General features: G+C 42.2%; 1 protein-coding gene across 1 annotated transcript; it reads left to right on the plus strand.

The window, feature by feature from the left end:
- The first annotated feature begins 2,098 nt into the window (after window positions 1-2,098).
- On the plus strand, window positions 2,099-24,376 carry galm (galactose mutarotase). Its single transcript, XM_041883742.2, has 7 exons — window positions 2,099-2,502; window positions 3,995-4,149; window positions 7,634-7,840; window positions 8,540-8,621; window positions 11,525-11,675; window positions 12,081-12,255; window positions 22,206-24,376. The coding sequence occupies exons 1-7, from the start codon at window positions 2,316-2,318 to the stop codon at window positions 22,281-22,283; spliced, it is 1,035 nt and encodes a 344-aa protein (XP_041739676.1). The 5' UTR covers window positions 2,099-2,315; the 3' UTR covers window positions 22,284-24,376.

The following is a 24,376-nucleotide window of genomic DNA, read 5'->3' on the forward strand; positions in this document are numbered from 1 at the left end:
TGTTGGGTTTGAGCATAGCCTAGTAGGGAGGGGCAGTTCCTCTTGCTGCTCCGTAGCCAAGTACCATGGTCTTGTAGTGGAAACAGAATGTGAACTCGATTGCCTATGGCAACAAAATACCCAGGGGGTTGTTTTGTCATGAACACATCCTATCAATAGATGGAGCCATTGAACTAAACTCTGGGGTTGCTCTCATTTACCACTGACTGGTATTTGTGCAGGTATTTGTTCACAAGTGCAAGTGAATGCATTTGCATTAAAATAATGATTGTGACCAAAACACACAATTAAACCTTTTTTCCATGGTAATGTAAAATCGCTTCAACATAGTTCACAAACACAGCATCGGTTTTATACAAATGTTTGATAAAAATGAATTTTGGCTCAACACACCATGCTATATTATACATTTGGTTAGGACATTTTACATTACATCTATTCACCCTTTTATGTGCCAGCTTTAAGAGATCTGTGTGCTGATTAATAAATAAATTATCAATGCAGTAATATGTTTTCCTCTGACGGTCCACACAAAACCTCTGGGGAACATGTATTTTGATGAAGGCATATTTTGATAATGGAACTGTTGGCAGTCCTGTATGTATGAAGTTATTTGAAATAAGCTTGCTGCTATGTATCAAATACCAATATGAAAGAGTCTGCTGAGTGCACACCAGATTCCTATGCTGTCTGTATCTTCTAAAGGGCACTCTCTTTTCTGTCATATAATTCCAGTGCCAGAGCCTCTTAAGTGGTTTCTCTGAAACTGTGATTCAGACAAATGTTTCCATGTTGGTAGGTATAGCTAAACCACAACACATTAGTATTCTCCATCCATGTGATGTGAAAATTAAAGTGTCACTGTGCTGCTCTGATACACCATCCTTGCCAGTGAGTGGTGAATTAGCAGGCTACATCATGGCAGGGGCTGCAGCTCAGACTGTGAATGTGATTCAGCTGATAGCTCAATTCTGGGAAGTTTTCTCTTTGATGGTTCCCATACAGATATCTGTGGTTAGACACACATCAGACAAAGACAGACAGACACACACACACACACTTCTTTGATGGGATAATTTTGGTTATCAGCACAGTGTAGAAGAGTAAAGCATTGCATTTTACATAATTATAAATCAATTAATTGCTCTGTGTTCAATTTGAGACAGTACTCTATCTGTCAGTGTTGAGTCTGATGCTAAGCCCTCTGTTCTGTCCCTTTTTCCCCACCCCTCTCTCTCTCTCTCTCTCTCTGACTGAAGGTTCTTTTTCTCTTTGTCAGTCTCAGGAGGCTGTCTGAGACGATTGTTCAGTTTGAGTGGTTTGCTACCTGATTCAAATAATGATTATCTTAATTGAACCAATTTGGCCTCGGTCTCCACCACGGCTGCTGATAGGAAGGGAAGAGAGGGAGCTTTAAAAAACACCACTCACCGTGCTCCACCCTCAGAATGCTTCCATGTGTTGTTGAATGATAGAAATGCACTTGTCTGTTTTGTCATGTGGGTAGGAAAAAGCCCCTCAGGTGTGACATGACATCTCCAGTAAAGTGGATGTTGAGTTAAAATTGTTACATCACACCAGATGACAAAACCCATTGTTGTTCACGGCATCTCAACACCCTGTCTGTTTGTCTGTGTAAATACCTTGTGGAGAGATGACTGGCTCTGCCCTCTGTGCCCTCTACTGAAGGCATGGCCGAGCAACAGGGAAAGTAGATCATCAGATGCAGTGGACCATGGGATTAGATCCTGCAAGAGCACAGCTGCCTAAAACATGTGCTGCCATAATGGCCATCAGGAAAGGGCATCTGGGACCCACACAAACGACTGACGAGGTCGTTTACAGGAACGGATAACTTGAAAAATATCAAATTGATTCATTTCTGTAATCTCTCAATAAAATGTATATTATTAAATTGATAGTGGGTCTACTTAATCGTGTGAAAACAGTTAAGTTTACTTACTAATATATATACTGATATGAACTGTATGTAGGCCTACTACTCTAACCTCACACTCCTGTTAATGTATAGAACTACAAATATTCTGTCCTCTTCTGATGACATCAATCAATACGTCATATAATACGGACGCAAAGATCATAAACATTGAAAAATGTTACATTGAAGTACAAAGTCCATGATTTGTGTTGCAGGCTACGCACATGTTTCCATCTGGAACTTGCAACAAAGTTTCTCGTGAATGTTACCAGCCTATTGTTTCTTTATTGTCCATTGACGACAAACATTTCCGTGTGCAAGTTCATATGATCAAAGTGAGAAATCGTGTCAAAGATAAGTCTGACGTTCAGGCAACATGGCACTGGTACTAATGGAGGAATTCGGTGAGGTACCGGGAGAAGGACGTGTAAAGAAGTGGACCCTGAAATCGTCCAACATCACAGTGGAAATCATAACACTAGGGTGCATCATAACAGCCATCAAGTGTAAAGGCAAGAATGGAGAGGTCAATGACGTCGTTCTGGGTTATGATGATCTTGATGGTAAGTGCTGATCTTGAATTCCTCCTTGCTTAACTAAGGGACTTAGAGATACTTCGGGATTTGGCAAGGATGCCTTTATCTACTTCCCCATAGTCAGATGAACTTGTGGATACCATTTTTATGTCTCCGTGTCCAGTATGAAGGAATTTAGAGAGAGTTTTGCGAGCCAATGCTAACTAGTTTTAGTGCAATAACAAAGTATCCAGTGTTCGCAGCCTGGTCTCATAGACTAGACGTAACAAAGTAAACGTAAATCCGGGACACTCAATAGTATGATATGTTACGTTTGATATGGTTACATACCGAAAACAAGGGTGGATGGGTGGGCATATAACGTGAACATCTAGCAACCCAAAGGTTGCTAGTTCAAATCTCATCAAGGACAACTTTAGCATTTTAGCAACTTTTCAACTACTTACTACTTTTGAGCTACTTCACAATTGCTTAGCATGTTAGCTAACCCTTCATCTAGCCTTAACCTAACTCCTAAACTACTTACTACGTCTAGCAATGAATGTCTAGCAACCCAAAGGTTGCAAGTTCCAATCTCAAGGACAACTTTAGCATTTTAGCTAATTAGCAACCTATTTACTACTTTTTAGCTACTTTGCAACTACTTAGCATGTTAGCTAACCCTTCCCCTGACCTTAACCCTTTTAGTGAACCGTTCCCCTAACTCTAACCTTAACCCTTCCCCTAACCTTAACCCTTTTAGCTAACCCTAACCGTTTAACCTAACTCCTAAACTTAACCCTAACCTTAACCCTAACACCTAGTCCAGCTAACATTAGCCAGTTAGCTAATGTTAGCCACCGAGCTAGAATTCGTAACATATCATCCGTTTTTGAAAATTCATAACATATTGTACGTTTTGAAAATTCTTAACATATCATACGAATTGTAATTTGTTACATATCATACGAAATGGGTGATAGACATCCTCAAATGTTAAGGAGTGTCTCAGATTTACGTACAGAATAATATGAAATGCTCTGATACCAGGTTGGTGTTCAACATATGTTACCTATGCTCAATATGGGTAAATTGTTTGACATGAGTTCAAGCAGTCTCTGAACTGGGAGTGGGGGCATAATCAGACCTTTGACCTTGTGAACTCTTGATGACTTATGAAAGGAGTTTTAAAGTACTAATGTGAGTGTGTCTCTGACACACTGAAGTCAGCAGGAGACACACAGAAGTCAGCCTCTGAAAATAACCGAAAGGTGGGAAGACTTGAACAGGATGATGAAATGATAAGGCAACTAAAAAGCAAAGAGCCTGCACCAACCGTGTGAGTGTGTGTGTGTGTGTGTGAGAGAGAGAGTGTAGCTTTTGCAGATTTTTGCTAAGAGTGTTATTACAAATATTAAAGCCTATAGAGTGTTTTATGTGATGCGCATGGTAAACACTGAGCAAAGGTGCTGTTTTATGTGCGATATCTGTGTGACTCTTGAATGAGAAACAATGACACGGCTCAACTGTTTTATTGCAGGCTATCTGGCCAACCCCAAGTACTTTGGCGCTGTTGTCGGCCGGGTAGCCAATAGGATCGCCAAGGGCAGATTTGTGGTCGATGGGAAAGATTATCAACTGGCCATCAATAATGGACCTAACGCTCTCCATGGAGGACTGAGGGGCTTCAGCAAGGTAAAAACAAACACCAAAACCACCAAAACCATGGAAGCACACAGACTGCACCATAAAAATGGAAGTAGAAGGTTCTCGATGGACTGCACTCACATAAGACAGGATTCACTCACACTATTTAAGTACCGTAGTGTAGACGTCAGCATGACTACTGTATTGACAACTCTCACACACAGATGAGTTGAGATCATTCTTTATTAATCCCCAAAGGAAATACATTTGTGCGTAGGCAATTAAAAAGTACAGTGCTGAACTAGTGTGCAAAAGAGCAATTGAAGTGTCTAGGTAGTGCGTAATCAATGTATTTTCTGTCATGATGACAGCAACCTGGTGTTGTTAAAAGCCTGAATGACTGTGGCCGTGGGCAGGAGACACTTTCTTAACCTGAATGACTGTGGCCGTGGGCAGGAGACACTTTCTTAACCTTTCTGTAGAGCACCTGGGTATAATCAGTCTTCCGCAGAAGGAGCCCTGTTGGCCCATAAGTGCTCTGTGTAGGAGGTGCAGTCCATTCTAAATGATTACCTTAATTTTCCTCATATATCGGCTCGGCACTGCACTGTGACTTCAGGAGAATACACAGGAATAAAGAACCCTAAGGGAACGACTGTAAATGCCTCATTGCAGCAGTAGAATCAACTTTTTTAAATGAACATTTGAATATGAATGATTTAAATAATCCGCTACACATACATAACGCTTCTCTCCTGTGTTTATCTCTGTGGTCAGCACATTATGAGTGTTCTCCCCTGTCGGTCACACTACATGCCTTTAATCAGCCCTGTATGGAAGCCATGGATAGATCCACTTTAAGCTGTGCTGCACAAAACACCATTACCATCCAACCGTAGGCCTCAGTGTTCACTGCTGCGTCATTACAACTGAATCAATTATAGGCATTATAAACTCAGCTAATGGCCCCTGGAAATAGCACTCGGCTATAGTGTCTGCTAACTGCTCCATAAAGAGAAAGCTGTCTAAGCCCCTGGACTTTCCGTCTAGAGAGAGGACAGACACAACAGCCTTTCTATAGTTCCATCTGGCTGGTGAGATGTCTGTGGTTAGTCTTTTTAGCAGATTCAGCTCCGTCTTTCACAGATTTGATAAAACATTAGCACTTTTGAAGTCTGCTGCGAATATTCACAGACAGATTGTTCTCTTTGATTACATCGCCCTGGGAGAATATATCAGAAGTGTGAAAATGTGGTATAACAGCAACAACAACAGAAAGATTGTTAAAGTCAAAAGAAGTCCTAGTTTTCTTTCAACAAGTTTTAAAACAATATGTTTTGTTTAATCCGGGGAAGAGCAGTCATATTTGATAAACCAGAGCTCAGAATGAGTTGTAATAGATCAGTCATATTCATCATTCCATTTTCACCTCGGGGGTCAGACTCTATTATCCATGCGGTGCCAAGAACACTGCAATTGCATGATATAAATTCAAATTGTCATCATTCCTGTTCCGATCACCAAGGATACAAGAGATAACATCATGAATTATTCATATCCTGTCTCATCCAGGCTTTTTTATTCATACACACATAGACCCCATAGTGCCCGATGTTTCTTCAGGTCAAGTGGATTCCTCAAGAGCCCAAAATCCTGATCCCACACTTTAAACTCAGCTGGCAGTCCTCTGGTTACAAATCAATGTCACTATTCAATTCACACACCTGTTTGTCAGTGGAGGTTTGTCTTGGACCACAGATTGATCTAATTTACATCTGTAGTAGATAGAAACCAAGGCCACACGACAATGACACGGTGGACTTATGTTATGGAGTGGCAAGGAGTGGAATGTAATAGCTGAATAGAGACGGCAACCAGGTCTAACTGTAGTCACTTAGCAACTGTTGCACTCTCAATTAGCGTGGAGAGATTTGTTTACAGACAGATGCAGAGGCCACTCTTGTTCTTTTTGTGAGGCATTAGCATTTTGCCAAGCCACAGGTGTCCTCCAGATCACATCATGACTCATCACTTATCAGCCTGAAGGGCTGCTAGTTATAAATAGCAGATAGCACTGGTAGCACCATGATGGAGATGACAAACTGATGGATGGTAAAAGGAGCGGCAAACAAAAGATGGCATCATACTTTAAGTCTTGATGACATTCCTATTTAAAGCTGAGAATAGGCTACAGAGTGCCAGAGCCAGCTGTCAATCAAAGGGGCTACGCATTAACTGCAGGCAGTGTTTGACATTGGCTGCTGTCAGTGGAGCGAATACTTTTGTTTTGACTGTGCACTCCACTGAGAGAGAGGTGGAAGAATTGCTGTGGTACAGAAAGAAAGCGAGAGAGAGAATGGGCATGCAGAAAGTGGGGGAGTAGAAGGAAGGATGGCGAGAGAAAAGATTAGCTCCAGGAGATGTATCAGAGCCTTGCAGATGCATGCTACCTAATTTTTAGCTCATTGTTAGTACATCATGTCCTTGTGCTTCAGGCTGCCTATTGACAGGTTCCTCCCATGACCAATTTTACCCTCATCCGTCTCCGACCTCCCTCCCTCCCTCTATACCCCTCTACCGCTCTCTCTTATCTTTCTTTCTTTCCCTCTAGCTGTCTCTTTCCATCTCACCCTTTCTCTCTCTAGCTCTCTCTCGCTCTCTCTCTGTCCCTCCCTTCCTCTCTCTCTCTCTCTCTCTCTCTCTCTCTCTCTCTCTCTCTCTCTCTCTCTTTCACTTCTTCTCTAGTAACTGAAAGTGACATTATGACATGCAACAGCAGTGTGGGCCATGGTGGATCAGAACACTTAGACGGTGGATTAAGGTCAAACACAATAATGCTGGGAGATGATAACAAAGGTGCTCCATTGTTTGTAAGATTTGAATTCAGTTCCAGTTCCTACAGGATGAGCTCATGGATTAGAGGCAGAACTGTTGTTTAGACGTCTGCTCTCACAAGTCTGTCAGTGTCAGAAATATTAACTCTGAGTGTCTCACACATCGAGTATTGAGTTATTGTTCCCGTGTTTATTGGCTGTGCATGGCAAAGCACAGGTGATAGTGATTTATTTATTTATTTAACCTTTATTTAACTAGGCAAGTCAGTTAAGAACAAATTCTTATTTACAATGACTGCCAAACCCTGACGACAATGGGCCAATTGTGCGTCGCACTATGGGACTCCTAGTCACGGACGGATTGTGATACAGCCTGGAATCTAACCAGGGGGTCTGTAGTGACGCCTCTAGCACTAAGATGCAGTGCCTTAGACCACTGCGCCACTCGGGAGCGGTCATCATCATCATTGATGATATCAATTTCTAAACAAAACTGTGTTTATTTCCTCTAACACATGCATTTGGCATTCTAATTGACAGCGGCAGGTAGCCTAGCGGTTAAGAGCGTTGGGCCAGTAACCGAAAGGCTGCTGGTTTGAATCCTGAGACGACTAGGTGAAAAATCTGTCGGTGCCCTTGAGCAAGTAATTTATTTATTGAATTGCCCCTGTGCTGTGCTGTGCTGTGCTGTGTTCCAGGTGATATGGGCAAGTGAGGGTGTGGAGGGGGGGGTTCGGCTCACCCTCACCAGCCCAGACGGGGACCAGAATTACCCCGGGGAGGTGCAGGCCTCTGTCACCTACACCCTGGAGGGGGACACGCTGAGCATCCAGTACCAGGCCCGCTCCACCAGAACCACCCCCATTAACCTCACCAACCATTCCTACTTCAACCTGGCTGGACAGGTAGGACCATGAGAAGGAGCTGTCCTCTTTCAGACAATTACTGTGTAGTTCAAATCAAATTGTATTTGTCACATGCGCAGAGAAAGAAAAAAAGTATGAAAATTAACAAATAGATAAAAAGAAAATCGTAACACAATAAAATAACAATAACAAGTTAGTTATGTTTCTAAATGTGTTAGGGTACGTGTAGTACTAAGTTCAATGTAATATGCAGTAATATGTAGAGAAATCATGTTAAAAATGTATGGATCGAACCAGCCAATCACTGTAAGGCTCCTTGGTGGCAGAGAAAAGCAGACTATTTCTATATTGTTGACTGTGTATTGTTTCTGTATCAGTATTTCATATCAGACATCGTAGTGGGATTGCAGTATGATTGGTTATTGACTGGCCACAGGCATTATGTTGTGGAATTCAGATACACCTCCTACTCAGTATCTCCTTATCTCTTCTGCTGTCAACAGAATGGTAATGAGGTTATTGAATGAAAGTGTTTCAAGAGAGTGCACGTTCTGAGTGACAGTGTCTCAGGAGCGTGCATGGGCTGAGATTGAGGTGCTTTTTAATGTGACCCTAACTAAACTTTGTTTGATAGCATCCATCAGCATGGTAACAAGGCACATATCTCCAGGCTGTGTGTTGATGGTGTGTGTGTGTACGTCTGTGCGTGCGTCTGTGTGTGCTTGTGTGTGCCTGCAGGGCTCAGCTGACATATACGACCATGAAGTCTCCATCAGCGCTCCAACATATCTGCCTGTGGATGACACCATGATCCCCACTGGTAAGAGATAAAAATACAATTTTCTTTAAATAAATGATATTTTTTATCACGAGAAAAAAACAGATTTTTATAGAATAGTCTCAAAAGCTCTCAGAAGTAAAATACCAGGTAGGATAATTACATGGATAGAATATTACCTGCCCTATCCTCACCCCAACCTCTCAGCAGCGAGCAGGTCAGACATACAAAACATGACTCAACTGAATGATTTTTAATTGGAATAACTTTGTCAAGTTAGCCTTTACTCTGTGTGCATCTCGTCTCCTACCCTGTTGAGGTGTATAATGAGGATGAGGTGTTGACCTGTGTGTGTGTGTGTGTGTGTGTGTGTGTGTGTGTGTGTGTGTGTGTGTGTGTGTGTGTGTGTGTGTGACCCTCACCCTGCAGACAACCCGTGGGCTCTGTTCTAGGAGAGCAAACTTGTGATAACAATCTTCTCCAAACTCAGAAATACTGCTCTAACTGATGATGCATGTTAGAGAGTCAGATGCATCAGATAGCAGAAAACGGTTTCTCTTCAATCTTCATCTTAGTATCAGGGACAGATTGAGTGTGCTTCAGAGCCCTCACACTGTTTCTCTCTATACAAATTATAATCTGTTAAAAAGAATGGGAAACTGTTGGGAAAGCTTTATTTAGGTTAAAGCCTTAAAAATCGGCATCAACACACACTGATAAAAAAAAACTACTTTATCTGTTGACTGAATTTATTATATTGCAGAAAGCAATTTCATCCAAAAGGTCATCTTACTCTCTCTCCCTCTCTCTGACTTTAGTATAACATTTAGGGCACAGCATGAGTCTAGAAAATACTAGACTGCCTGACTAAGACTATAGATTGTTAACTGGATGTCAAAGACTTAACACAGTGCAACAGTATGGAAGTAGATTGGTGGGATTCGGGCTGTAATCTTCCATCAGGCTTAATCAGCAGAGCGAGAGCAGCTGGGGAGAGCAGCCCGACTCAGTAATAATTTAGTAGGGAGTCCAAGCGTCGCTCCATTAGCAATGTCTGCGTGACGTTACGCCACAGAGAAACGGATATGTTTCACCCACATGGGTGGAGGGACCACAGCACTGCCTAAAATGTAGTGTGAAATAATGATTTTCCATCATTTCCTAGAGTACCTAAATTACGCAAAAGCAGTCCGTAATATAAATGTGAATGATTTGGACAGATAAGTCATCTTTTCTCTAGGAACGAATAGAATAGAAGTCGGTTAGGGCTATTGGTTAATGTTGCCAGGCTCGTTTGAATGGTAATACCACAGGTATTGAGGACTGGATGGTGAATCCTGGTCTTTTTTAGTTTGTAGGAGGGATAAATGGCCATTATAGCAGAGTGACTGACAGCCAGTTCTTCTTCTCCTAAATACAGGAGTCATCTATTATCTTCTCTATCTATCTCTCTCTACCGACTCTGTCTTTATCAATGTCAGTCTCATTCCCTTTTCCACTCTCTCTCTATTTCTCCTCTCCTTAAGGTGAGAGACCGTTACTGTCAGTTGCTACTAGACAGAGGTCTAACGCTGTTGTGTTGAGTTTTAGAATAATCATTAACGTACTCCAGATTAACCTATCCAAGCGCTCTTAGACCTTTAGATAAACACATTCATTACAGTTCAATTACCAGTCCGCCCCATGGGACAGCCTAATGGTGCAGACAGAATAATTAATGACTGTTTATTTTTAGAGTCGGTTTGGAGCCGCAGTAAATTGGGCTTTGGGCTTTAGAGTAAATGTTAGTCCATGGAGAGTCAAGATACATTTTCTGCTTGGTCCATCTGATGCCTCTGGGTTTGTTTATTTGAAATTGAGAGTAAGAGGCTGTTGGAACACCTGTGTGTTTTTCATTTTGAATGGCCTAGGGGTTAGAGGTCAGGTGGTCAGAGGTGAACCCTGACTGATACCTTCAGATAGAGAGAGGAAATGAGAGATTGTGTCCTTGAGAAAACATAAAATTGAATCGAAATCGGAATGGAAACCCAGACACTAATCTAGAATCCATTATCCCATCCACCCCCAACCCCCCTCCAACCAAACAAATGCACCTGCTGCCTCTAGTCCATACTAAGATGCCTCTTACCATACCAGAACATCAAGCATTATACCAACAGCCCCTAAACACTCAAAACCAGTTTACAATTCACTGAACCAGACTAGAATACATCCCACAAACCAGTTTTCTACTTGATTGAACCTTGAGGAGGCTTCACTTTTTTTTTTTCCCTACGTAATTCACTTAATTAAGTCACCTTTGTGGTTGTATTTGTTTCTTCTCTGTGTTGTCTGTTTGGATTGTGCTTTTTGTGCATGTGAAAGGCCCTCTGTATCATGTCACTATTGTAGTTTAATTTCCTATCTCAGTTCTTGTTGAGGCACTGGATAAATGAGGAAGCCGATCTGATTGATAGCCACCTTCGTCATGGCGATATTTTTGGCCTGTGAAATTGCAAGGGGATCAACGAGGAGGTGGTTTGGGGGCAGGGAGGCTCTCTGAGAAGCCTTTGAGTTGCTCAGCGTTTATTAAGACCGAGAATGTTATCTGACATTAGTACGCTGTCAGGGAGAAAGAGGCTGTTTGTCCTTCATACCACCTCCCAAAGTGTCACTCTGTTAGTCAGTGGTATGTTACGAAGGTTTTCCTAAAGGAAAGGGAGAATAAGTTCAGAGGAATTTGGAGCCTAATGGTGGTTTATTTTAATGGTTTGACATAATCAAATATCCTCACTGTTTAAATAGTGAGGCGTGTGTTTCTCAGTTCATTTTCTATCTCTATTTAATGAATTTTAAAGCCTATTGGTGTTGGATGTTTGCCAGTTAATTACGGTGCTGTGTCCAAGTCCTCAGCCCTATTCATGTCAAAACTGACATACCCAGCTCTATCCCTGCTCTGTCTACAGGCGAGGTCAGATCAGTGGAGAGCACACCCTTTGACCTTCGGAGGCCAGTTCTGATTGGCCCACGGCTGAAAGAAGTGCCTGGGCCTGGGTTCGACCACAACTTCTGCCTGTCATCACCTGGAGATGCTTGGACAGAGCGTGTGTGTGCAAGGTGAGGCCACACTATGTTGGGCTGTACAGTGGGCACTGCATCGCAAGGCATTGCAGTCTTGGTGTTTCTCTATAAAGCATCAGTAGTGGTCTTGCAGAGCAACTTAGAAAATGCATGAACACTGCACAGTGCCCTAGCTAATGGGGCGGCAGGTAGCTTAGTGGTTAAGAGCGTTGTGCCAGTAACCGAAAGGTCGCTAGTTCTAATCCCCGAGCCGACTAGGTGAAAAATCTGTCGATGTGCCCTTGAGCAAGGCACTTAACCCTAATTGCTCCTGTAAGTCGCTCTGGATAAGAGCGTCTGCTAAATGACTAAAATGTAAATGTACAACCTTGGATTAGCGAGTGACTGTGTCTCTCTCCTATCCTACTCTCACCTCTGCCCTCCCTCCCTCTGTCTCTTTAGGGTATTTCACCCAGCGAGTGGGTGTGTTCTGGAGGTCAGCACCACTCAGCCCGGTGTCCAGTTCTACACAGCCAACTTCCTGGATGGCTCTTTCAAAGGAAAGGGTGGGGCCTCTTACCCTAAACACAGTGCCTTCTGCCTGGAGACACAGAACTGGCCTGACGCTGTCAACCAGGTACGCTGTCCTGTGAGGTAGTCCTTCACTAATATATGGAGTAGATCAGTGGTAGAGGGGAGAGCAAGAGCCTGCTAATTTGGCCATGGTTCAATAATAGTAGTCTGTGTAGGCTGCAACCATAGAGATCAACTATGGAAATACTTGCAGAATGAAAGTCGATGTTTAGCCACAGTTGTGGTTTGCAAATGGCCTATGAGCTTAACTACTGCGGCTGTAGACTTTGTATTGACAAGGAACATTAAACACTGTCAGTACTGGTCTTCTCTTTATGATGGGCAGTCTGGTGGGTCCACATGCATTTAAATCACTGCAAGGCAGGCTGCTAAGACACACGCACGCACACACAATTTAATTGTTCCTGAGCCTTCTCCTCACAGCCCATTATCTCTAACAAGACTTGACTTATTAATTAATCACTCTAGTATTTTTGAATAACTACTGTTAAGGTACGATGGTAATGATGTGTTCATTAACTAAATGATAAATGACACTGCTACTGAAAAATTAAGCCTAGAAGTTCATTATATTATCTTTGTATCTAACATTGCAAATGCTCAGCAGTTTAGTTACATACAGATGTTTTCATTAAAGTAAAATCAAAGGGCTTATACTGATCAACAGACCTTTATATGTTGAATCATACTCACTTGTTTTGTAATTATGTGTAATGCTTTGATTAGCTATAAAGTAGGAGTTAAATGCTAAAGCGGAACCAAAACGTAATAGGAGTCAGTTACAGTTCGAAGTTGTTGTACATGAGAGCATAAACGTTTAACGGCTAGAATGACGTGACTAGATTGTAGTTGGTGTATAGACAGTAAAAGCATAATGTAGAGATTGTGTGTTGGTGAATAGAGGAGATTCAAGTGCATGGTGCAGATAATGTGGATGTAAAGGAGTTGAGGGAGGTTGTGTAAGAGCAGAGGACAGGTTCTGTGGTTTCATGGAGATTTTGTAAGAGCACAGATTGGAATCATGGGAAATCGATTGTGGTCAAGTGTGTGGGAGGGGAAGAGGCCACTTTACAGATGGAAGGAGAGGGAGAGAGGGAATAGAGAAGGTGTGTGTGTGTGTGCTTGTGTGTAACTGTGTGTGTGTGTGCCTGCGTGTCTCATTCTTGTAGAGATTGTATGTTATAGACACGCAGTCATGCTGTCTATATGGGCAGTATACACTGAGTATACAAACATTAGGAACACCTTCGGTGTATGGACTCTACAAGGTGTCGAAAGCGTTCCACGGGGATGCTGGCCCATGTTGATTCCAATGCTTCCCACAGTTGTCAAGTTGGCTGGATGTCCTTTGGGTGGTGAACCATACTTGATACACACAGGAAACTGTTGAGCGTGAAAAACCCAGCAGCATTGCAGTTCTTGACACAAACCGGTGCGCCTGGCACCTACTACCATACCCGGTTCAAAGGCACTTCAATTTATATCTTGCCTATTCACCCCCTGAATGGCACACATACACAATCCATGTCTCAATTGTCTCAAGGCTTAAAAATCATTATTTAACCCGACTCCTCCCCTTCATCTACAGTGATTGAAGTGGATTTAACAAGTGACATCAATAAGGGATCATAGCTTTCACCTGGATTCACCTGGTCAGTCTATGTCATGGAAAGAGCAGGTATTCTTAATGTTTTGTATAATCAGTGTATAGGATTTGCTGCTTTCTGCAGCACACAAATAACAAAACCCCATCACATTTAAAGGTATATCAATAACAAATGTCTGGTTCTTTAAAATGCATGATTACAGGGGCCAAAGTGTACATGTACGGAGCAAGGGCAAATGTTTCAATAATAATTCCATGCAGTCCATGATGCAGTCTCTGGTTTCTCTATACTGTATTTCCAACCTCTGTGTAAAACTGTACTAGTGAACTGCTGGTCAGCTCAGCCATGCAGGACTGTAACTCTAGCCAAAGGCAGCCAGCTCACTGATAAGCTGATGGTGCCCAATGAATCAAGAGCACAAGAAGTCAAAGCACTCTATTACATTGCATGCTACAGGGGTTAGGGGCTCTGGCGACAATGAGAACGTAATACTAGGGCTGTCCCCGAAAAAAATAAAAATAATAATAATAATCTTGGTCGACCGAGAGTCGTCCTGTTCTTTCGACCAATCGATTGGTCAAAATGTTTAAACGTATTTTTGCATATATAGGCAGACACACCCGATGTGTTTGAATAAAATCAACTACATTATGCACTGAGCTTGTCTGATGCTTTAAGCATACTGTTTGATTAAATAATTAAGACACACAAATGACTCAAGAACGAGACCGATGGTCACACTGTGTTAAAAAAAATGACAGCGAGTCTGTTCTAACGAAAAAAATATGTGTAAAGCCTTTATAGCATATCAAAGATTAAAAACAGACAAATCTGTGAAATTGCTTTATCTGATATTTTGCCGTTGCATGAGGCTTGGTGGATTTACTAGGATTAAATGTCAGGAATTGTGAAACTGAGTTGAAATGTATTTGGCTAAGGTGTATGTAAACTTCCGACTTCAACTGTACATGGATGATTTATAAAGCCAGGTACTTTTAACAGTAAGGCTATTGATTATAGACCTAATTAAATTGGGGTTTCCTCTCTCCTCAATTTTCTTAGATAATTAGGATAGGCAAGGGATGTTTCCTTGTCTCTGCTGCTGCTGCCTCCGCCACATTGTTCTCAATCCCAATGTGTTGGTTAACTTTGCTATTATGCACATAGCAACATAGGGAAAGGTGCCAATTCTATGGCGCACTGAAGATAATGTTTCAAAACCGCAGACAGCGACCGTATTCAATGCGGGAGAAAGCGCATTTGTTATAAAATAATATTAGATTTATTAGTGTTGCACCATTATTTTTACATAATATAACCATATACAATTTCAGTATCAGAGTGATGGAATGTGCCATCCCCGTGGCCGCCGCAATGGACTAGTCCACTGAGACAGGCGCGAATCAGACAGGTGTCTTGTGCATCATAAAATATATGTTACTGCTCGACTAAAAAACTCTTGGACGACCAACAGCCTAACAATCGAACAGTCGACTAAATGGGGTCAGCCCTTGTTCAATACTCAGGGAAAGTACTTGTTGTTACAATGCTTTCTGTCTGCAAGGCTTATAGGGAGGGCCTTCCAATGAAAGACATGAATACACATGTGGACACTGAGTTAAATGCCTATCGATGTACAGTATAGGGTATGTAATACCACAGTTATCTAATAATTATTTGATGACAAGGTCTTCTTTCTGAGGGTCAATTTGAAGAGAAAAAGTGGAGGAGGAAGTGATACAGTGAGGGAAAAAAGTATTTGATCCCCTGCTGATTTTGTATGTTTGCCCACTGACAATGAAATGATCAGTCTATCATTTTTATGGTAGGTTTATTTGAACAGTGAGAGACAGAATAACAACAAAAAGATCCAGAAAAACGCATTTATTTGCATTTTAATGAGGGAAATAAGTATTTGACCCCTCTGCCAAACATGACTTAGTACTTGGTGGCAAAACCCTTGTTGGCAATCACAGAGGTCCGACGTTTCTTGTAGTTGGCCACCAGGTTTGCACACATCTCAGGAGGGATTTTGTTCCACTCCTCTTTGCAGATCTTCTCCAAGTCATTAAGGTTTCGAGGCTGACGTTTGGCAACTCGAACCTTCAGCTCCCTCCACAGATTTTCTATGGGATTAAGGTCTGGAGACTGGCTAGGCCACTCCAGGACCTTAATGTGCTTCTTCTTGAGCCACTCCTTTGTTGCCTTGGCCGTGTGTTTTGGGTCATTGTCATGCTGGAATACCCATCCACGACCCATTTTCAATGCCCTGGCTGAGGGAAGGAGGTTCTCACCCAAGATTTGACGGTACATGGCCCCGTCCATCGTCCCTTTGATGCGGTGAAGTTGTCCTGTCCCCTTAGCAGAAAAACACCCCCAAAGCATAATGTTTCCACCTCCATGTTTGACGGTGGGGATGGTGTTCTTGGGGTCATAGGCAGCATTCCTCCTCCAAACACGGCGAGTTGAGTTGATGCCAAAGAGCTCGATTTTGGTCTCATCTGACCACAACACTTTCACCCAGTTCTCCTCTGAATCATTCAGATGTTCATTGGCAAACTTCAGACGGGCCTGTATATGTGCTTTCTTGAGCAGGGGGACCTTGCGGGTGCTACAGGATTTCAGTCCTTCACTGCGTAGTGTGTTACCAATTGTTTTCTTGGTGACTATGGTCCCAGCTGCCTTGAGATCATTGACAAGATCCTCCCGTGTAGTTCTGGGCTGATTCCTCACCGTTCTCATTGTAACTCCACGAGGTGAGATCTTGCATGGAGCCCCAGGCCGAGGGAGATTGACAGGTCTTTTGTATTTCTTCCATTTGCGAATAATCGCACCAACTGTTGTCACCTTCTCACCAAGCTGCTTGGCGATGGTCTTGTAGCCCATTCCAGCCTTGTGTAGGTCTACAATCTTGTCCCTGACATCCTTGGAGAGCTCTTTGGTCTTGGCCATGGTGGAGAGTTTGGAATCTGATTGATTGCTTCTGTGGACAGGTGTCTTTTATCTCAGCTCGTTACCTGTATAAAAGACACCTGGGAGCCAGAAATCTTTCTGATTGAGAGGGGGTCAAATACTTATATTTTTTTTATGGCTCATACACTAAAAGGGCATTATCATCATTTTCAAAATTTCACAGTATTATTCCAACCTCCATATTATGGAAATATATATAAAACACAGGAAAAACATGTTTTTGTCTGCACTGGGCCTTTTCAGTAATTCTGCAATTTTTTAACTACTGGTTTGGGTCAAATCCAATACAACACAGATTAAAACCCTCTGTATTTTCAAGTATTATGGTGGCATAATCATGTTATGGGTGTGCTTGTCATCGGCGGGGACTGGGAAGTTTGTCAGGATCAAAATAAATATACAGTACCAGTCAGAAGTTTGGAAACACCTACTCATTCAAGGGTTTTTCTTTATTTTTACTATTTTCTACATTGTAGAATAATAGTGAAGACATCAGAACTATGAAATAACACATATGGAATCATGTAGTAACCAAAAAAGTGTTAAACAAATCAAAATATATTTTATATTTGAGATTCTTCAAAGTAGCCACCCTTTGCCTTGATGACAGCTTTGCACACTCTTGGCATTCTCTCAACCAGCTTCACGAGGAATGCTTTTCCAACAGTCTTGAAGGAGTTCCCCCATATGCTTTTCCTTCACTCTGCGGTCCAACTCATCCCAAACCATCTCAATTGGGTTGAGGTCAGGTAATTGTGGAGGACAGGTTGTCTGATGCAGCACTCCATCACTCTCCTTGGTCAAATAGCCCTTACACAGCCTGGATGTGTGTTTTGGGTCATTGTCCTGTTGAAAAACAAATGATAGTCCCAGATGGGATGGCATATCGCTGCAGAATGCTGTGGTAGCCATGCTGGTTAAGTGTGCCTTGAATTCTAAATAAATCATCAACAGTGTCACCAGCAAAGCACCATCACACCTCCTCCTCCTCCATGCTTCACGGTGGGAATCACACATGCGGAGATCATCCGTTCACCTACTCTGCGTCTCACAAAGACACGGCGGTTGGAACCAAAAATCTCAATTTGGACTCATCATAGCGCTTGATGGTTTTTGCAACTGCACTTGAAGAAACTTTCAAAGTTCTTGAAATTTTCCAGATTGACTGACCATGTCTTAAAGTAATGATGGACTGTCATTCATCTTTGCTTATTTTAGCTGTTCTTGACATAATATGGACTTGGTCTTTTACCAGATACGGCTATCTTCAGTGTACCACCCCTACCTTGTCACAACACAACTGATTGGCTCAAACGCATTAAGAAGGAAAGAAATTCCACAAATTAACTTTTAAGAAGGCACACCTGTTAATTGAAATGCATTCCAGGTGACTACCTCATGAAGCTGGTTGAGAGAATGCCAAGAGTGTGCAAAGCTGTCATCAAGGCAAAGGGTGGCTACTTAGAAGAATCTAAAATCTAAAATATATTGATTCCATATGTGTTATTCCATAGTTTTGATGTCTTCATTATTATTCTACAATGTAGAAAATGGTTTATAAAAAGCTTGAATGAGTTGGTGTGTCCAAACTTTTGACTGGTACTGTATAAGGAGCAAAGCCCAGGTAAGACATTAAAGGAAAACCCACCTGAGCTTGAGCAATTTTGACCCAAAATAATTGACATATGTTGCGCTAAGAGTAGGGCTGTTGCGGTGATCGTATTACCGCCACACCGGCGGTCACGAGTCATGAAGGCTGTCAAATTCCATGTGACCGTTTAGTCACGTTAATTAGCTCTGATACTGCTGATGGTCATTAGTAGCCTACCAAACTTGCTAACTGCCTGGTACTCAGCACTCTTGTCCCTCTAATCACTCTGACATCAATGCAAATGTAATAGAAAATCTAATCAAACACTTAATGAGAGCCCATGAGCTCATGTTGCGCAACATTTCTATAGGCTATGCAATTGCGTGAGAAAACAGAATGATGGCCTCTATTAAAAAGAGGATCCCATCAGCTTTCTATAGGCTAGGCCTACTATATTTATTTCTCAACTTTCGTAATATTAAGGAAATATTAAGCACATTGCTTATTTTTACAACAGGAGTATAGCCTACCTAGCTGGCATGAAAATGAACCACCGGAAAAGCATCCTCCATTCGCTATTTAAGTGCAGAGATTACATTTATTTTTTCCCCTGACCCTGATTCGAGACAGGTGCATGATAATGGTCCATTCTAAATCAAAATGAATTTCACACATATTATTTAGTATATGTAAAGACTAGATTAAATCAAGAATTGTCTGATGTGTGACAATATTAGCCAATCACTTGTGAATGATATATTATCACTTGTGAATGATGCCCAGCATAAGGCAAGAAACAATGCCTTTTTTTTGCTACTTTTTCGAATCATAGTCGCACACCTCATGTTGCCTAGCCCATAGGCCTGTATGTTTTGATAAGGTTTGTATCACAACTAAAGTGGCCAAATAACTTCTTAAAATTAAGCACATTAATCCGCTTTACAAGGGGTGTAGAGCCTAACTGGCATACATAAGCAGTGCGAGAGTTTCAAGTTTGGGGAAGATAATTTTCACCCTAATTTTAAGAAAATCTTGTCTGCTAAATGAACTAGTGTAGCCCACAGCCATATGGCATAGCCAGAGCAGGGCCTAACATAAGGACAACTCAGAGTATGCTATTCTGTTCTTCTGAAATAGACTACATTTTCTTCATATCATGATCCTTTAGACCTGTCTAAAATAAATAATGGATTTATTGTGAAGGTGTAGGCTATATTACATGGATTTATTTGACTTTTTAAAATGTAGATGTTCCAAAAGTCTGCATCAGTGGCTTGTAGGCTATGTGTGGAAGCCAGGAGATGCTAAATGTGTTTGTTAATTAGCGGTCAATTACCGTGATACAGACAGTTATTTGCTTGACTATCACCGGCTGTTGAAATTTCGTGACCGCCACAGCCCTAGCTAAGAGTTGTGCAAAGTTGGTAGAATATTATTCAAAATCATTCACAGCTTTAATGGCTACCAAAGGTGCTTCCACCAAGTATTAACTCTGGGGTGTGAAGACATCAAGACATACACAATTAAGACATCTTCGTTTATTTTATTAATTTGGAAAATGTTCTATAACCTTCTTCACTTGTGGAGTAGGTTGGAGTAGGTTGTGTAGATCTCTAGGGAAAAAATCTAATGTAATCCCTTATTAGATTTCATTTTAAGGCAGCAAAATGTGAAGACTGTCCAATCCTCCTCTGTAGTTATAATGCACTCCGCCCCTCTCTCTCTGCTGGCCCCCTGTGCTGCCAGCAGATTTATGGCAGTAATTGTTGCTTGAGTAATCACAGCATCAGCGTATAATGGGAGTGCCTGCTATGGAGACCATGAAAGATTTACTGAGCACTGTATACTCCTCTCTCCTCTCCTCTCCTCACTGTAACTCATTCTCTCGCCTAGACTGTCTCTTCTCTCTCCTCCCCATCTCTCTCTCTCTTCCTCTTTCTCTCTCCATCACTTTTCCTCTCTCTCTGTTCTTCTTTCTCGCCTGCCCTGCGCGTTATTGCCTCACCTCTATCCATCTTTCTCTCTAGGCTCCCTTTGTCTTTCCATCCATCCATATCAAAACCTTGATAAATTGAATTCTGGGCTGGAAGACTGGCCTTTTAAGTAGGAGAAGGCTGCATGAGGTTGATTTCCATAAATCCTGTTCCTCCATTCCTCTTGCTGTGCTAGCCTTGTGGAGATTAGTTTCACAGCTTCTCTTCTTGCCTACAGTGTCAGTAGAGTGAATTAAATATGAGCAGGAAGAAGGACCAGTATAACTGTGCAGGTCTATGAGCCCCATTTCTGTGCTTCCAAATGTTTATGTACTGTATGTGGGTATTTGCATATGCAAGAGTGTTTGAAACCTGGCTAACAAGGCTAGCTTAAACAGAGGGAATCACAAGCACTCATGAAGGCACGCACACACACACATCCCTAAATACATATATACTCTAGCACCAGTGGATCAAATTTCCATATATGGTCAATTAATACAAGGCCCTCTTTGACCTGTGTTGAAAGGTTGGTGCTGAATAGAAAAAGGCACATTTGTCCAAAACGCTAAAAACACCATTTACATTTTTACATTTTAGTCATTTATTAGATGCTCTCACCCAGAGCGACTTACAGGAGCAATTAGGGTTAAGTGCCTTGCTTAAGGGCACATCAACAGATTTTTCATCTAGTCGTCTCGGGGATTAGAACCAGCAACCTTTCGGTTACTGGCACAACGCTCTTAACCACTAAGCTACCTGCCACCCCAACATCTCTAACCACTGCATCAGTCAATAACAACCAGAGTCACATATGCCTGCATTTAAAGACTAGCTGTTCTCCATGTATACAGTACCCTTAAAATATTGCCGTCTTGGTAGTTTGGATACAGCTATAGCGAAGAGAGTTGAATAGCTGCTGGTGGGTGGGCTGGCCGGTAATTACAGCCATTTGAGTTGCCGGCCGCTACATGGGTCACATTCAGAGTTCGCTAGCGCCAGCTCTGGCCCCTGATCCTGCTCTTCTGTACTGTAGGAGAGGCAGAGACCCATGCAGAGATACGGCCATTTGCATTGGATTGAGCTCAAAAACAAAGTGCGCAGGCAAATGACAGATTGAGAAGCACTTTCATTTGCATACATACAGTATCAAACCGCTGCGCATACGGGAGCCAGAAAACACTGCAGTTGGAGCAAACAGGGTGAGGGGGAGGAATGGAGAGTGAGGGTGGGAAGACAGGGGGCAGGATGAGTCAAAACAGGAGATGAGGAGAGCATGGTACCCACACACACCCACGCTCTCAGTTGGAGAGGTTTGAACTGAACTCTGCCTCTTGTCTTTTTCAGACTAAACAATGTCAGCCAACCCATGTTTTAACCTCAGTTCCCTTTTTCTGTTCAGATACTTCTTCTCCAGTTCCTTAAACCTGACCATGTCATGTCCATGTGATGGGAAACAGCATGTGTGCGTGCGTACGTTAGTTCGTGTCCCACTGGGCATACACTGGTTGAACCAACGTGGAATAGACGTTGAATTGACGTCTGTGCCCAGTGGGGTGTGTTTATTGGTTCAGCACATCCATTGAACCTCACATTGAGATACTCAATGCAGCTGTCTGTCATGTGACACTTTGGCCCAACAGAAATACTTCCTCCATATTCACTCCTAACCTCCTAGCATCCAATTCTATAGTTGTATGCCCCTAGCAACCCGTTTTAGCCTGCCCACGGCTCTCCCAAAAGCCTTCGCACCAACAACACAGACAGAAACCTTGCTTCTGTCTTCAATGTGAACCTCCTGTGTCCTTCAGATGTGACCTTGACCCTGTGACCCTATGTTTATGAACAGGCCTTGTTCCCCGATTCTCTGCTGAGACCAGGGGAGGAGTACCGCCACGTCACCCGCTTCACCTTCTCCACTGCCTGACGGGGGGGCGGGGGGGAGTCATGGGTCAGCTTCACGCCGGGAGCGACCAATCAGAATCCCAGCCACTGATCAGAGCTGATCCTTTGCTGAATGGAGGAATGGAGCGACACGGAACAGGAGTTGTTTACACTCTAATCAGAAGGTTGATTTTGTAGTATTCAAAAACCAATCTGAGATGGACAGGTAATGATTTTGAAATGAAAATAATGATGACATGATTAGAGGTGTGAGTTCATAAAGACACACAGGTACCAATTTGACTCTCAATTTCCTCCACATTGCTTTCTTCCCTTCTTTTTACAGCTGGACTTTGTACTGCATTAAACATTGTAATATCCACTATCATATGAAGTTGGCTTTGGGCCCTGTTCAAATTAGGCTTTAAACTCACATAAATAGTACATGCATAAGTAAATTATCTTCCACTTTCCTTTGTTGTTGGGTAGACAGGGTGTCTTTTGCTCCATTACTCACTCGTACAGTTGCGGCCCAAAATATTCGCACCCTTGGACTTTTCTTAAATAATTCCCTATTTCTTCTCAAATAAATTGAAATTGAAATAACTTTTGATAACTGCCAACACATACTTATTGTAGCCATCAATGAGCTTGCTGCACCTTTCTACTGGCAATTTGGCCCACTCTTCAGCAGAAAACCGCTCTAATTCTTCAATGTTTGAGTGGTGCCCTCCACCAACTGCTGTTTTCAGTTCTTGCCATAGGTTATGGATGTTATTCAGATCTCGTCTCTTCGCTGGCCACCCCAGAACAGTCCGTCATTTCTTCTTAAACCATTCCAGGGTGCTGTTGATGTGTGTTTGGGGTCGTTGTCCTTCTGGAAGACCCACAACCTTCAACAGAGACAGTTTTTTGACACTGGGTTGAACATTGGACTCTAAAACACCTTGATAATCTGCTGATTTCATGATACTGTGTCTTGCACACATTCAAGGCCCCCAGTACCAGAGGCAGCAAAGCAACCCCACAGCATTATCGAACCTCCCCCATCTTTGAATGCTTAATTTGGTCGTAGGTAAAAATAGGAAGACCCAACTGCTGAAGGAGACACAAGATAGCCTGATTGAACTTCTCAAAAACCCATCTAAACAAGCCTTAATTCTGTGGACAAATTAAACAAAATTAGAGCTCTTTGGCAATACAGATCAGTGCTGTGTTTATTGACAACCAAATTAAGCATTCAATGAAAAGAACACAATTAAAGATGAGGGAGGTTTGATAATGATGTGGGTTTGCTTTGCTGCCTCTGGTACTGGGGGGCCTTGAAAGTGTGTATGGCATCATGAAATCAGCAGATTATCAGGTGTTTGAGTCCAATGTTCAACCCAGTGTCCAAAAACTGGGTCTCCATTGAAGGTTGTGGGTCTTCCAGCAGGACAACGACCACAAACACATGTCAAAAAGCACCCAGGAATGGTTCAGTAAGAGATGCTGGACTGTTCTGGAGTGGTAGGCGAAGAGTCCAGATCTGAATCACATCCAAAACGTATGGCGAGATCTGAAAGTAACAGTTGGTGGAGGGCATCCCTCAAACATTGAAGAATTAGAGCAGTTTGCTGCTGAAGAGTGGGCCAAATTGCCAGTAGAAAGGTGCAGCAAGCTCATTAATGGCTACAAGAAGCACCTGTTGGCAGTTGGTCTAACCAAGTACTGGCTCTGGGGTGCCAATACTTTTGTCCATGCCATTTGTCTTTATTTTCTAAATTAAATTGTAAACTTAAGTTAGCAAAAATAAATGTGGTTCTGCAATGTTGAAAATCCAATAACAAGGTGTGGTGACAAAGTTTTATTTAAATGTAATTTATTTGAGAAGAAATAGAGAAGTATTTAGGAAAAGTGCAAGGGTGACAATATTTGGCCGCTACTGTATGTATTGAACTCCCTGGAATGTATTAATTTTGTATCTCATTGGTATTCACTGGAGTGATGATTGATTATGGGACTCAATATTGGACTCTTGCAATTCAATGATAACAACCATTATATTACCTCTTCTACCTTGATGTACAGTGCCTTCAGAAAGTATTCACACCCCTTGACTTTTTCTGCTTTTTGTTGTGTTACAGCCTGAATTTA

Source organism: Coregonus clupeaformis, chromosome 1 (assembly GCF_020615455.1).
Source record: "Coregonus clupeaformis isolate EN_2021a chromosome 1, ASM2061545v1, whole genome shotgun sequence".
In the NCBI taxonomy this organism is placed as follows: domain Eukaryota; kingdom Metazoa; phylum Chordata; class Actinopteri; order Salmoniformes; family Salmonidae; genus Coregonus; species Coregonus clupeaformis.

Coding starts and splice junctions, on each gene's coding strand:
- galm (XM_041883742.2), top strand. CDS start 2,316: ATGGCACTGGTACTAATGGAGGAATTCGGTGAGGTACCGGGAGAAGGA. Junction 2,503..3,994: donor GGGTTATGATGATCTTGATG/GTAAGTGCTGAT, acceptor GTTTTATTGCAG/GCTATCTGGCCAACCCCAAG. Junction 4,150..7,633: donor GACTGAGGGGCTTCAGCAAG/GTAAAAACAAAC, acceptor GCTGTGTTCCAG/GTGATATGGGCAAGTGAGGG.